At 45.5% G+C, this 13,494-nt stretch overlaps 1 protein-coding gene across 3 annotated transcripts in view; it reads left to right on the forward strand.

Annotated features, from left to right (window-relative positions):
* LOC138919041 (ATP-binding cassette sub-family D member 2-like) overlaps positions 1 to 12,464 on the forward strand; it is a 173,057-nt gene extending 160,593 nt beyond the window's left edge. For 2 of the 3 annotated variants that reach the window (XM_070242999.1, XM_070243004.1), the window contains one exon: positions 3,040 to 3,133. Coding sequence is in view for 1 of the 3 variants with exons in the window: in XM_070243004.1 (XP_070099105.1) it covers positions 3,040 to 3,047 (8 nt within the window). In the remaining 2 variants the exon portion in view is untranslated. Of the gene's footprint in view, positions 1 to 3,039; positions 3,134 to 12,359 lie in introns of those variants that run through there. The other variant, XM_070242998.1, reaches the window with a different exon arrangement.
* Positions 12,465 to 13,494: the final 1,030 nt, after the last annotated feature.

Genomic DNA, 13,494 nt, shown 5'->3' on the forward strand with positions numbered 1-13,494 from the left:
CAATAATTGGGAGCATTCCTTGGGGTTTGATAATGGATTTTATGGGTTAGCTTAAGTTAAAAGCAAAAGATGTGAGCGGATACCTTCCTTCCTTCTGACATTATCTCCCACCTTATCAACAGTCCATTGTTACCAAGGCATTAACAACACTTACCAAACAAAGTCTAGAAGCCCTTTGGGCAGTCTTGCTAAGAACCATCTTAGTCTAGACTGATTTGGCCTTGAGGATGACCACATCTCCTCAGGACAGTTCTCCCTGGAGTCCTCCATTGGCTATTTTGGGAAATGACGCACTTGGACAAATGGTCTACCTAAATGAATGGTTCAGGTCTGAGCAGCATGAGACACTGGCAGATAGGAATGCCTCCCTTAGCAGCAGGAAATTCAGCACTTACCACGTCCCATGCGGCATGCTCTCCCAGAATACTTTTAATATGATATCCCAGTGTATTTAACATTTTAAAATTACTCCATTTGGTTAAAATCAATTAGATTTTTTTGAGGATCTTGGTCTTTCTCCAGCCCAGTTTAAACCATAATTTCCTGAAGACTAGGATTATCTCGCCATGTTCTTTTTCACGTCCCCGTCGTTTCTAGTCAAGCCTCAAAACGTGAAGTCTGCACTGTGGGTTCATAGCACCTCAGAGATCATCTCGATTCTCCCCATCCCACAGTGGGAAATTGACCTCAGTGAACGTGGAGTAGAGTGTTTAGTATCAGCCTTAAAATAAGTGTTTTCTTTTTTATTGTCTTTTCTTCCTGTCTGCTTTTCAGAGTAGAAGCAACAGTAATTTAAACTTTTCTACTATGTGACCTACACTCCACAGGTACCTTATAATAGCTGAGCCAGGGCTTAACAAAGGAATTGGGTGTGTGTGGTATTTGTGTGAGCATGTGCTTGTGTGTGTGTGTGTGTGTGTCACAATCTGATTGCCGATGTGGGATGGGAGATGGGAAAGAATGTTTAGGCACTTGTGTATTTATATCAAAGAGATGGTAGGACCCACAAAAAAGAATTCATTTTTTGTGATGTTAATGTTATATTTTGGGGGGAGGTTTTGGGGGAGGAAGATTTGCTTCTAAGGGGTGGACTCATATCTCTGTGTGGGGAGGCTCAGTTATAACGACAACTGAAGTCTCTCCTGGCGTTGGCATATTTCATTCTCGTAGGGAGAAATGCAATGCTCATCCCTCCTCCCTCACACCCCCCACCACTTCCTTGGTGCCCTTCCAAGGTAGGGCCCTTGGTGCTGGCTGCTCATTCCTCCCCCAGGGGTGGCTTTCCAAGGCCAAGAGGGCCAGAGAGGGCTGCTGCCAGAGATGCTTCTGTTCTGGCTCCTTCTCACTCCCCTTCCTGTCTGCTGGGCCTTTTGGTGGCAGCACCTAGTCCTGACGGGGTTAGAGTACCACCCTGGAGCGGATGGTGTGTGCACCAGCAAGCATCCAGTCAATTCATGAGTTATCCTCTGCGTGAGCTGGGCTGTGATGTGCCGTTATCTTCCTGCTCCCATTGTACACTTCACACACCAGCTTTCTCTCCAGACAGTTGTTTGATCACTAACTACTTCGAATATCATGACCATAGGCTCATTTATTTTTTTCTGTTTTAAAGGATGGTGCTGGTGTGCACAGGGAGCAGCCACGTCAATTTACACATTTGCCAAGGTATCCGATTGTGAGCTGCCTATCAAGGTGCTGACTTTAATAAAAGCTTATTACCATGAGCATTATTTAGCATTTATGTGGCTCCTCACAATTGTTTACCCATTATTTCTCAGCGCTCCCCTGTCCAGGTGATCAGTGTTAGCAACCCGCATTGTAGAGGCAATAAATCCGGGGTCCTGGAGAGGTTTTAGTAATATCCCTAAAAGGACACAAAGTGAATAACCACAGAACAGTGACTTTCCTGGAACCCCTTGAAACTGGCCTGGACCCCTCTCCCTCTAGCATACTTGGCGAGTTCACTCATTCCATCATCTGGTTTGCAGACCTGCACAGGGTGGGCTCTTCTCACAGATTGCAGCTCCGATACCCTGAGGCCTTCCCTGGCAACCTTATCTACAACAGCATCCCTTCCCCAAGGCTCTATCACATTCCTGTGTTTATGGACTCCACAGAGCTTAGTGCCACCTGAAGTTATCTCGTTTATGTGAAGCTGTGTGTCTTTGTGTTTGTTGTCTGTCTGCACCATTCAGGAAGGTCATCACTATGAACATAGCAGTCTTGCCTGGGTTGTTCATGCTGTGTCCATCCTCTTTGTTGAAAGCACCTGTCATTACAGTAGGCACTCAGTAATGCTTGTTGAGAGAATGACAAAGACAGACCCTGTAAATACCGTTACTCACACGTCATTTTCTTTGCCTTTTTATCTCTTTCTGGATTTTCTGGCCATAGTCACACATACAGTCAGTTATTCTCAATTACGCTGGAGCTAATGATCCAGGCTGTGGATGGCCCAGGTCCTTGGCTTCCTTCCCTCTCTGGCTTCCTCTCCTCTGGAGATTCCTCCAGATCTTTCGGTCTTTTCTGGCCTTAGTTGAGAGGGGTCGAGAGGAGAGTAGGGCAATGAAAGTCCTATTAGACAATTTTGCAAGTTCTAATAGCTTTTGACAGGTACAAAGTTGAAATTATTGATCTGAAGATTTATTTTTTACCTTATTTGTGGATTTAAAAAAACGCATCTGTTTTATATATGCAGTACAGTGAAAAGTGCTTTGAAGAAGTTAAAAACACTGGATAAATGTAAGAGAGAATTATGTATGTATGTAGTCCCATTAACCTTGGTAATTGAGACTTGGTTGTAGATTTAAAATATAATTAGTTTTGATAGAACAGTAGCTCACACTTTTCTAATGGGTAGAGCCAGACGAGGCTTAGAAAACGTACCTTTGGTAGATTTTATTTTTGAGCCATCAAATCAAGACAAAGCTTACAATTCCTTCAGAGGCTAAAAGGGTGGCAGTAGTCGTGATTTCTCATCAACAAGTAAGAATAGGCAAATGGTCTTAAACGATTGAGTTTTCTTGCTTCAAATTTCAGGACAATGAGAATACAGTTTCCTCCGAAAAAATCTTAGGCTGATCTTGGAAGAAAGACCCCCTGGATCATCTAAAAATAAAGTTTTCTATTTAAAGGTTGGTTTTAATGTTCATTATAGCCCTATGTGCTACCAGAAAATGGTTTGCCTTTTTGTTTTAAACATAAGGAATCAATGTAACGCCTTATACCTGATAACCTGTGCTGTTGTATTTGGTCCTCCCTACAACTCTGTCCATAGATATTATTGTTGCCACTTTATAGATGAAAAAACGGAAGCAAAACCATTAAGTGCCTTCCCCAAGGTCTTAAAAGAAGTCACCAAGAAGGTGGTGTGGCTCAAGTCTCCTGACTCCAGTTTACTATTTCCCACAATAATGTTGGAAAACCACATTGGAACGGGAAGACTCATTCCAAGTACTGCTGTCACACCAGCAAGCTTCAAAGGTCAGGCAGATATTTTACTTTACGGTTAAATTGGCCACGTTTGCTCAGTGTGTGCTATATCCCAGGCCCTGTGCTTTGCCCTGGGAGGATTCTGGGAAAGTAAAAGACGGATTAGACTTTTCTGGCTCTTACAAGCTGGTGGGAATGGGAGACACATACATACAAACGTGGAAGGGCAAGGGGGACAGTGCACTAAGAGAGATACACAGCTCTGTGGGAGCAGGGGAGGAGCAGTCTCTGAACACGTTCCAGGAAAGGAGTCACCTTCCATGCCAAGATGAACTTTGCATGAATAAAGATTTAAGTGAGGAAAGATTGAGAAGAGTGAAGAGGGGAATGGGGTGTCGACCAAATTTCATCCACCTGCAATTTTACTTACTCAAATTTTATCTACCACGGCAAGAAGTTAGTGTCTAATATTTTAAAATTACTTTTAAATACAAGTATTTGCGTATTAGTTATATAAATAGAGGTAAACACCAGAACAACTGTGATAGAAACGGCTCAAGTGGTTTCCATGGGGAATGGAACTGGGGGGATAGGAAGGATTGGGGTTGTGAGGTGGGGGAGGGCCTGCCGTGGTTCTTTATAAAGCCTTCAGTACTATTTGGTTTTAAAGGCACAGGTATGGATTCCTTAGATAAATATTAATTTTTAAGTGAGCCTTAAAGAATGAGTAAGGTTTCTCCAAGGAGAGGGAGGAGGTGGGTATTTATAGCAGAGGACCCAACATTAACAGAGAGAGGCGGCAGGAGAGCAGAGGGAAGAGCAGGTGACCCATTAGGATGACTGTGGAACACACCTCCCTGCGTGGGGACACCTGAGCTGGTGCTTGATTGCAGAAGGCCTTGGATAGAAGGGCGCGCACAGACACACACACACACACACACACACACACACACACACTCATGTGGTTGTCGGCAGGAAAGCAATAAAGGGTATTGGGCAAAGGGGTGATATGCTCAGAACTGAGCTTTACGTACAGCAGTGGTTCTCACCTTGGAGATTACCTTGCTTGTTAAAATTGCTGGGCCCCACATCAAAGTTTCTTCTTGAGTAGGTCCAGAGTGAGGCCCGAGAATCTGCATTTCTAATAAGTTCCCAGGCAATGCTAATGCTGCTGGTCTGGGAACCACAATTTGAGAAGCAATAATAGAGTAATCTGGCAACAAGGAGAAGTCGAGACTAGAGTAGTGGGAGAATGAAGGTCAAGGGACTGTTCCACTAGGACAGAGCAGAAGGAATGGGGCCCTGATGGTTAGTGACGGTGAGAAAGTCCAGAACAGCAATCAAGAAAACAGACTGACGGCTTCAAAGGATAGAGGACCATTGGGCCATGTTCTGGGTCACACCAAATCACAAATCACTGTTAAATCTCCAGTGCTTGGGCCAAGTATGCCAAGAAGCACCTGAAATTCATTTTTAAAGCAGCAATCCTGTCTAGAAATTAAGCTGTGAGTTTTGCCTTACTTTCCCTTTCTTCCCCATCTCTAACCTCATTCTAGTGCAATTTAGGTTACAAAAGCATCTTCCAGGGAGAGCATTCATATCTGCACGTGGTCAGAAAGTGTATCTGTCTGTATATATAAAATCGTATTAAAGCTGGTTTCCTTATTATTTCATTTTAGAACATCCCTGTAGCTAAATGGTGTTCAAAGTAAACATGGAGAACAGAAAGCATCCATCTCTACCTAGTGGGGCAAAAAATGACTGAATTCCCATACCATATAAATACCCCATGAAAAGACAGAGGAATCCTTGATCCACCCAACATTCACTGAGTATCTGCCTTGTGGCAAGCACTGCGGATGTGCTTGGATACAAAGATAAATAAAACGTGGGCTCCACTCCCAGCAGTTCAACATCTAGCCGTCTTTGTCCCATGCTCTTAAATCTTGCTAAGGCTTGGGTTTTGTTTGTAATAGAAATTCTAAAGCAGGGACAGAAGAAGTTATCTTTTCTAAATTGCCCACCTCTGTTGTCTAATTATTCCACTGAGGAAAACACTTGGTCCTGGATTACTTCGCTGAGCTCAGATATGTTTTGCTGACACACAGAGTCTGGGCAGCATCCAGCCCCCCGTTTACTCCCTGGTCTTTAAGTCTAGTAAGTATTTTATCATTTACACCTTTCGATGTCCAAAGAGAGTGCCGCTCGGGGTTTAACACATGTAATTTCCTTTACTACCTCCCCAAATAACAGGGTCATTTCAGGACCAGGACAGTTTGGCACTGGGACGTGTTTCCCAGAAGTACTAATAGTTCGAGAGAGGAGCAAGTGTCTTCACATCTGCAGGTCTGGGTGCCGAACTTTCTACTGTCGGTGAGAATCACGTCCCAGTGAAAATGTAGAAGTGAACCAACCCTCAAAGGGATAAGGTGACAGGGAGTGGTGTTTACTTGAGTCAGAGAGTAACTGAAAATGACTTCTGCAGCTGGAATAAAACAAAGGGTTGAAGGTCAACTTCCTCTTTGATTTTGGCTAGTCAGCAGTTCAAGCAGCCTTTTCAAATGTTTCGTGTCTGCTGACTTGTCCAACTCTATAAAAGACCCCACATCTTGCACCAACCTGTACCTCTTGGGCACTGGAGCGAAACAAAAGGAAAAATGTTCCGTCTTATTAGAATTAATGAAGTCATGCCACTCACATCCGTCCACGTTACTCCACTTTGGTCACCACCATTGTGGTCCATGCTGACATCATTTCTCTCGTAGATTACTGCAGTGGCCTTCTCACTGGTCTCTCACATCCTGTTTACCCCATCCAAAGCATTCTTCACATTAAATCACTGTAATTCATTAATTCACAGTATTAATTCACAGAAATCTTTTGGAAACTCAAATAATACAACTAAAATCTGAATACCCTACACATATAAAGAAATCCTAACTTAAAAATTTCCCCTGGCTCCCCATTGCTCCAAAGACTTAACTAGTTCATTTGGCCCAGAGAACTCTGCTTAATCGGTGCCTCCCACGCTTTTCCCTCTTCTTGCTGCATCACGTTCCTCCCTCCTCACTCTCCCTGCTCTCATCACCCAGATTCCTCTGCCTGGAACACTTCTCCCTCCCTGCTTTGCCAAGTTGTCTCCTACTCACCTTTTACCTCTTAAGCCTTATCAGCTCCTGAGGGGTGGGTGAGGAAGACCCTCTTCTCCTTGGTTAGGCCAAATCCCCATGTTTTAAACTCCCTTGGCATCGACAACCAGCTCGTGAACCCTTCATAGAATGTAACATGGGACATTTACACAATCTCGTATGATTAATTTCTGCCTGATCTCCCCTCTAGACTGTAAGATCCATGAAGGCAGAGACTCTACCTTTTTGCTTACCATTGTATTCCAGAGCCTGGCATAGTGTCTGGCACATGTTAGGTACTAAATAAATTCATTCTGAAGGAAGGAAGAATGAATGAGTGGTAAATTGATACTTCTAAAATAATAAAGAGGAGGCCTAGCATTTTAAATGAGTGATAATAATGGGTAGCACATATTAAACTTCTAGTGTTAGGTAAACACTGTTCAAAACTCTTTACTCATTCATTCCAGTTCCGAGGACCAACCCTATCAGTACACGTCAGTATCTGCACATAATAGATGAGATCTGAGACTCAGGCTACTTGTGCAAGGCCAGGCAGCCAGTGTAAGGTGAAGCCTTAACAGTTGTCAATGTTGTTACTCTATTTATTACTATTCTCACCTTGGTGGAGTTCCTAAGAGTGCCATCGTCAAAGGGGGTGGTGTTGGGCAGGCACAGCCCGCCCCCAGGCCTCTGAGCGCCTTCTCAGGCTGGGCCTGGAGTGAGAGTTTGGGGGCCCAGGGGCTGTGAGGGCCTGCCCACCGTAATGGAAATGGCAGATGGAGGAAAGGATCCTTCAGGCTGGGCAGTGGGGAAGGTCACTCAGGCATCCAGAAACCTTCCTCAGAACCTGTCTTTGAATTAAATCTCAACTCATATCTTCCAGAAGCCTGAGGTGAGATGTCTGGCCGTGTTGCTAGTGCCGTCGCCCTCAAGAAGCCAAACAGGCTCTCAGAGTCTCTCAGGCCCTGCCCCCGGACGTGGCCCCGCCCCAGAGCATGCTGGGCAGGACCTCCCCATAGATCCCTCCCATTGCCAATGTATTCCTCCAGAGGATTCTGAGCTCTGCTTGGTGTTTCCAGCTGTGATGAGGTAAATGTAGTCTTGGTCCTCTGGAAAAGTAGATAATTAAGGCAGATAGTCCACACATGTGAAAGTGTTGTGACTTGGAAAGGGCGGGCAGATCCCAGGTTGGGAGGATTAAGGAAAGCATTGAGGGAAACCTTTCAGTATGGTGGGAAGGAAGGAGGAAAGAAGAGATGGAGGATCTCATTTTGGTTTTGGTTTTGTTTTGTTTTGAAGTTTTTATGAAGAAAAGTTCCCATCTGATGACTTCTCTGTTTCCCTCTGGTGGTCCAGCACATATGATCAATGAGCGAGGAGTGTGGACAAGGTGTAGGAAAGTGGAATTGTTTTGAGAACTTAGGCAAGCGAGTTGACTGAGAAAACAATCACAGAAGCTCCCCCGAGACAGGGCCTCTGTTTGTTGCCTCCACTGGGTGTCCCAAGTGCTTGGAAGAGCGTCTGGCACATGGTAACACAGGAGGAATGACTGGATTCTGAGGCAGTGGTGGAGCTGAGCAACAGATGTAGAACAGAAGTTTATGGGGCACAAACACACTTGTGTGATTTTATCCAAGAGGAAGCAGGCCCTTATTTGAAGGCAGTTCTAAAACAGGCAGAGTTGGATTTTGCTAGACAGGACGAATGAAAGAAGGGGGTAGGCTGTTTAGAGCAGAGCAGTATATTTAGGTTTAGGATTAAGTGATGCCCCATGAAGTTTTCCTTGGAGAGGGAGGAAATGAAGACAAAGGTTGTCAGGTAAGCAGGGGAAAGTATGGAGTGGCTTGTAGTTCCTGAATAGGTTGAGGCATTAGCATGCTGAGGGCAGAAGCTGAGAGGATAAAGGGAGGAATGTCAGACTGTATTTTTTCAGAACACACAAGTGTTGCTGGTGATAAGTTCTAGGATATGGCCATAACTGAACTGGAATGAAGGTAAAGGACTCTAAGATGAGAAGGAGCAGACAGTGAGAGATCAGATCATTGGATGGTCTATCTGCATGGATGTTGGGGCCTCTGATTGATTCCTTCCCCTTTGAGTTCCTTTCCTGTCCACAGAATTGGCATTTCCTCTAACTCTAACCTTCAGTCCATGGCATGACTCTGGACAAGAAGGCAGAAATGGGGTGGTGAGAGAGAGGGTTGAAGTAGACATCCGTTTTGTTTTTGTTTTTATTTTGACACTCAGCATTCACTCACCTGCTAAAAATAGTCCTTCTTTTGCCCTCTGGGGATCTAACCCCGTTGTCAGTTTCAGTCCATGTGAAGTGGAGCTGTTTACCACTAACGCTCTTACTTTAAAGGAGGGCATTGAAGTCAGGCTTGGCCAAAAAGATTGGTCCATGCTTTTGGCAACAGTGATTGGTCAGGGATGGGCATGTGACCCAACAGGAAACAATAAGGCACAGTGGGACTTTTGAAGGGACTAGTGGGAGAAACAACCCATTTTTAGCTGCGCTTTTAGTTTGGAAGATGTAGCTACGAACTTGCCAGACAGACTTACAAGGTAGCCAGTCCAGAATCTAGAGCAGAGAAATGGATAGAAACTGAAACTTGATGACATCAGCTGAGCCCCAATATGAATCCTCCTGCGTGAGGGCAGCCTTACTCCCAGAGCTTTTTCAGGTGCCTGAGTCAACAGATCCTGTTTTTAAAGTCAGTTGAATTGCGCTTGCCATCATTTACATCCAAAGAATCCCTCACAGCGTAAGGGGGCTCTCCATCCCTGGCTCCCTCTTCTGTGCTAGCACTCTGAATATATATTACCTTCTCTGTCCTTCAGGTCGTGCCCTTCTATAAAAGAGGGTAAAGAAACCTACTTCAAAGCATTGTAAAGTTTAAATGGGATAATATACATAAAAAGCATAAATTTGTTTCACAACATTGAAGTACAATAAGCAGTACTTAATTTTTCTAAATTAAATTAAATCTGGCTCAAAGACCCCATTTTCAAGGGTAGGAAGATATACAATAGTAGTCATTAATGGGAGCTTTTTGCCTATTTAGTTAAGTATTCACCATCAAATATGTAGGTAAGAGCCTGTGATCTTGAGTCCATCTTGGTTGCCCCTGGGATTTTCATTGCCCAAGCCCTTCAGGCCCATTGAAAGGCCAGTGGCTGCACAGCCTCTGTGCTAAGTGTGAGCAATGCCGTGTCTTGCGACAGCTCTCAAGATGATGGGGCTTGATGATTAGTCATCTCAGCATCATCACTTCATCCCTTAAAACATTGTGCTGTCTGCTAGAGGACTTCCACACAGAACCCGTCCACCTAAGGGACTCGTGTCTACATCCTGATTCTCAGGGTCTTGGAGCCACTGCTACCTTTAGGCAACTCTCCTTCTCTCACCCCAGCACTTGTGTCAACCCCTATCTCCTCTCTCCTTGGAGCAGCCAGCTAAAGTCTCCTCCCACATGAGGGTCTGGACAGGACTGTACAACAGGTGTCTCACAACTTCTGCTTGGGTTCAGGAAACATGAAAGCCATTAATAACTCCTGAACCCAGAAGCCCAGAACTTCCTGTAAGACAAATGAGGAAAGGTAACTTTTATTCCTTCTGGAATCCCCTCAGGTGGAGGGTAGAAACAGCATTATCCTGCTTCAAATGAAGGTTGCCTCAAGCTGGGCAAGAATCCCTGCAAAGGAAAATTACCTACTCTAGTCAGCCCAACCCCCTCCCACAGTGAAGCATTGCTAAACTTGCATAATACTCAGTTCCTTCTCTACCTCCTGGCCCCCATAGAAGGAAGGAACAGACCCCGAGTCTCCTGGGAGAGATAGGGAGGCAGCCTCCACAAATCTCTGAGCTTCCACTTGGCCTCCCTAAGGAAGACCAAACGTGTCCTTGTGACCCCAGGAAAATAGCCTAAATTAGGCTCTGATCCAGGGCCAATGGAAGTTCCAGAGGAAAGGCCTCAAGAGGAGCCCCGGGGCCAGCCCCGTGGCCAAGTGGTTAAGTTCGCACGCTCCGCATTGGCGGCCCAGGGTTTCACTGGTTCGGATCCTGGGTGTGGACGTGGCACTGCTCCTCAGGCCACATTGAGGCGGCGTCCCACATGCCACAACTAGAGGGACCCACAACTGAAATATACAACTATGTACTGAGGGGATTTGTGGAGAAAAAAAGAAGGAGAAGATTGGCAACAGTTGTTAGCTCAGGTGCCAATCTTTTAAAAAAAAAAAAAGAGAGAGAAGAGCCCCTTCTCATAGCCTGGGCCCCTTCATTGTGGCTGCAGATTACGGCACAGTTCTGAGTGTTAATCCATGTGAAGGCTGCCTCAAGAAAGCTGATTCCCTTAGGCAGCACCTGGTACCAGAGAAATTCACAGTGCCTGAAGCTGAGATCTGGGGTTCCCATACCCAAGCCACATCAAGGTACCAGTCAATTCATGCATTTTATTCGCCCTGACATTAGGTTTGGAGTGTGGGCTTGAGGGTATAAAAATTCAGGTAACCCATTCCCATCACATTCTATGTCACTGAAAATTCTTCAGGTGCCACAGAGTACCATGTAAATGAGACCCCCACCCCAACCCGCCACACCCCCCAAGCTGCACAGCACTGATCTCTGGGTATAAGCAGCAAGCCCATGAAATCTAGAGAAATTCCTCCTCATCTCTCCAGTCACTGTTCAGCTAATACGTTTTCCTTCTTTTGGTAAGAGTCCTGCTTTCCCATAGGAACTGGAATCTGGGAGAAAGGAAAACAGTACTAGAAGCAGAACAAGAGTGTGGGATCACTCCTGGGTGGTACTGTCACCTCATTTGGACAGTTCACTGCCTAGATGTGCTGAGTGTGCAAATTCTGTCTCGTTGCCTCATCCAGTGTTTCTCTGAATAGAAGCAAATATCTGGGCACCAGGTATGACTTGTCTTGTGACCCCAGCCAGTAAGTCAGCCCTTTTGAGCCACCACCTCTCCCTTGGTTAGAAGCTCTTTGGCAATGGGTTCATGGAAAACATCCCAGAATGGGAGCTACATGCTGAATTCCCTAGTACTGGCTTTGCCATCGATTGTGTGATTCATTCTCTCTGATGTTCAAGCTGTGAGAAGCAAATTTGAAATGATGGATGTGCTATATTAAATATATCAATAAGAGCAGAAGTTAAACCTTGCAAGCTGTAGGGTTTGCTTCCTCGATAAGCCTGGCTATCTCTATGGGAACTGAAGGTTGCTTCTTTAGGCCTATAGTCGGGGAGCTAGAGCAGAGTAGAGATTTGGTGGCGGAGCGAGGATGAGCCGTCTTGCTCCTAATTTTTCCTCCCCTCTAAGTCTGAATACTGGCAGTGGTGAGGCAGGTGGTTCTAAGGGCTCCTTTCACTTTACCGTTCATGATGACCCCACACCGCCTTTACCTCCATGCCACCTTTCCCTGCTTCTTTGGATGCTTCAATCTCTTTGATGTTTTTCTTACCAGACGTTTCTCCGCTTAGCCATTAAACAGCTTTACCTTTGATGACGTGGATATGGATGAGCACAAGGATCCACTTGGTCCCTTTGGTCACTTTTGCTTCAGTGAACTCAGTGGGATGTCCAAGAAGAAACCCTTGTGTTAGGAAGAGTTCTAAGAAGGTTTCAAAGATCCCTTCTTTTGCTAGTCACACCCTTGTATAAACTGCTCCCCTTGAGTGTAAGCTGGACCTCGTGATTTGCTTCTGACTAATAGAATAAGGGAAAGGTGATGGGATATCATTTCCCTCGTTAGTTTACAAGATTGTGACTTCTGTCTTGCTAGCAGACTCTCTCCTGGCTTTGATGAAGCAAGCTGCCATGTTGGAGAGGCCTACATGACAAGGAACTGAAGGTTGCCTCCGGCCAACTCCAGCCAACAGCCATCCAGGAATTGAGGCTCTCAGTCCAACAGGCCTTGAGGAACTGCATCCAGCCAGCAGCTATAGAAGTGAGCAAAGAAGTGTGCATTTCCCCAGTCAAGCCTTCAGCTGAGACCCCAGCCCCAGCTGCCACCTTAATTGCAGCCTTGTGAGAGACCTTGGAGCAGAGAACCCAGGTAGGCCTTGCCTAGATCCCTCACCAACAGAAACTATGAATTAATAAATACTTGGTTTTTTAAGCCACTAACTTTTGGGGTATTTGTTATATAGGAACTAACACACCCCTAAATTACTGTAACCTTGGTGTAAGATGTAGCATGGCTGGGAAGGCAGGCACCAAATGAGAGGACGACCTCCTTGACAACATTCCTGGAGATACTGTCTTCAATCTCGAAGACTATCCCAAGTTCTCTTAGCTGCAGTGGTATCATTGTGCTCCCCCCAGCCCTGATTAGTCTCCAGGAGGTGAGGCCTAGGCAAGGTAATGCTGGGTGGAGTGGATGGCCAGGATGTGGGGTGTTAATCTGTCTGGAAGGGACATTTTGAGCTCGAAGTGACCCTCAGGGATCATGAGGTGTGATGATAAGGTCATTCTTCCCCTCCTCATTTTTTCTTTCCTTTTCCACTCACTCCACCATTCCTTTTTCCCTACTTGTTGTCTCCTTTTGCCCCAAATTCTGGGTGGCTGCCTGACGACCATTCCTACAAATGATAGCCAGGTGATCTCTTGGTCTTGCAATAATTCTACCAAGCTGGGCATCCTGAGGAAGTTTCCCTCGGGAGCGTCTCTGCCCTTTCCTTGAGGTGTCCTCACATGCAGGGAGACCTCATTGTTGAGCTCAGAATGTGCCTTCCAGACAGATTACCACCCCACATATAACAGATTCTTCGGTGGGACCCACCCAGTTCCTGGACCCTGCCCTGGCCACTCCAGTGTCCACAATCGCAAAACCCACCCATACGCACACCTGCACTGACTGCTCACCTGTGAGATACTCAGGAATCAGCAACTTTTTCTAAATGAAGGTAAGTTACCGTTTT

Source organism: Equus caballus, chromosome 19 (assembly GCF_041296265.1).
Source record: "Equus caballus isolate H_3958 breed thoroughbred chromosome 19, TB-T2T, whole genome shotgun sequence".
Classification (NCBI taxonomy): domain Eukaryota; kingdom Metazoa; phylum Chordata; class Mammalia; order Perissodactyla; family Equidae; genus Equus; species Equus caballus.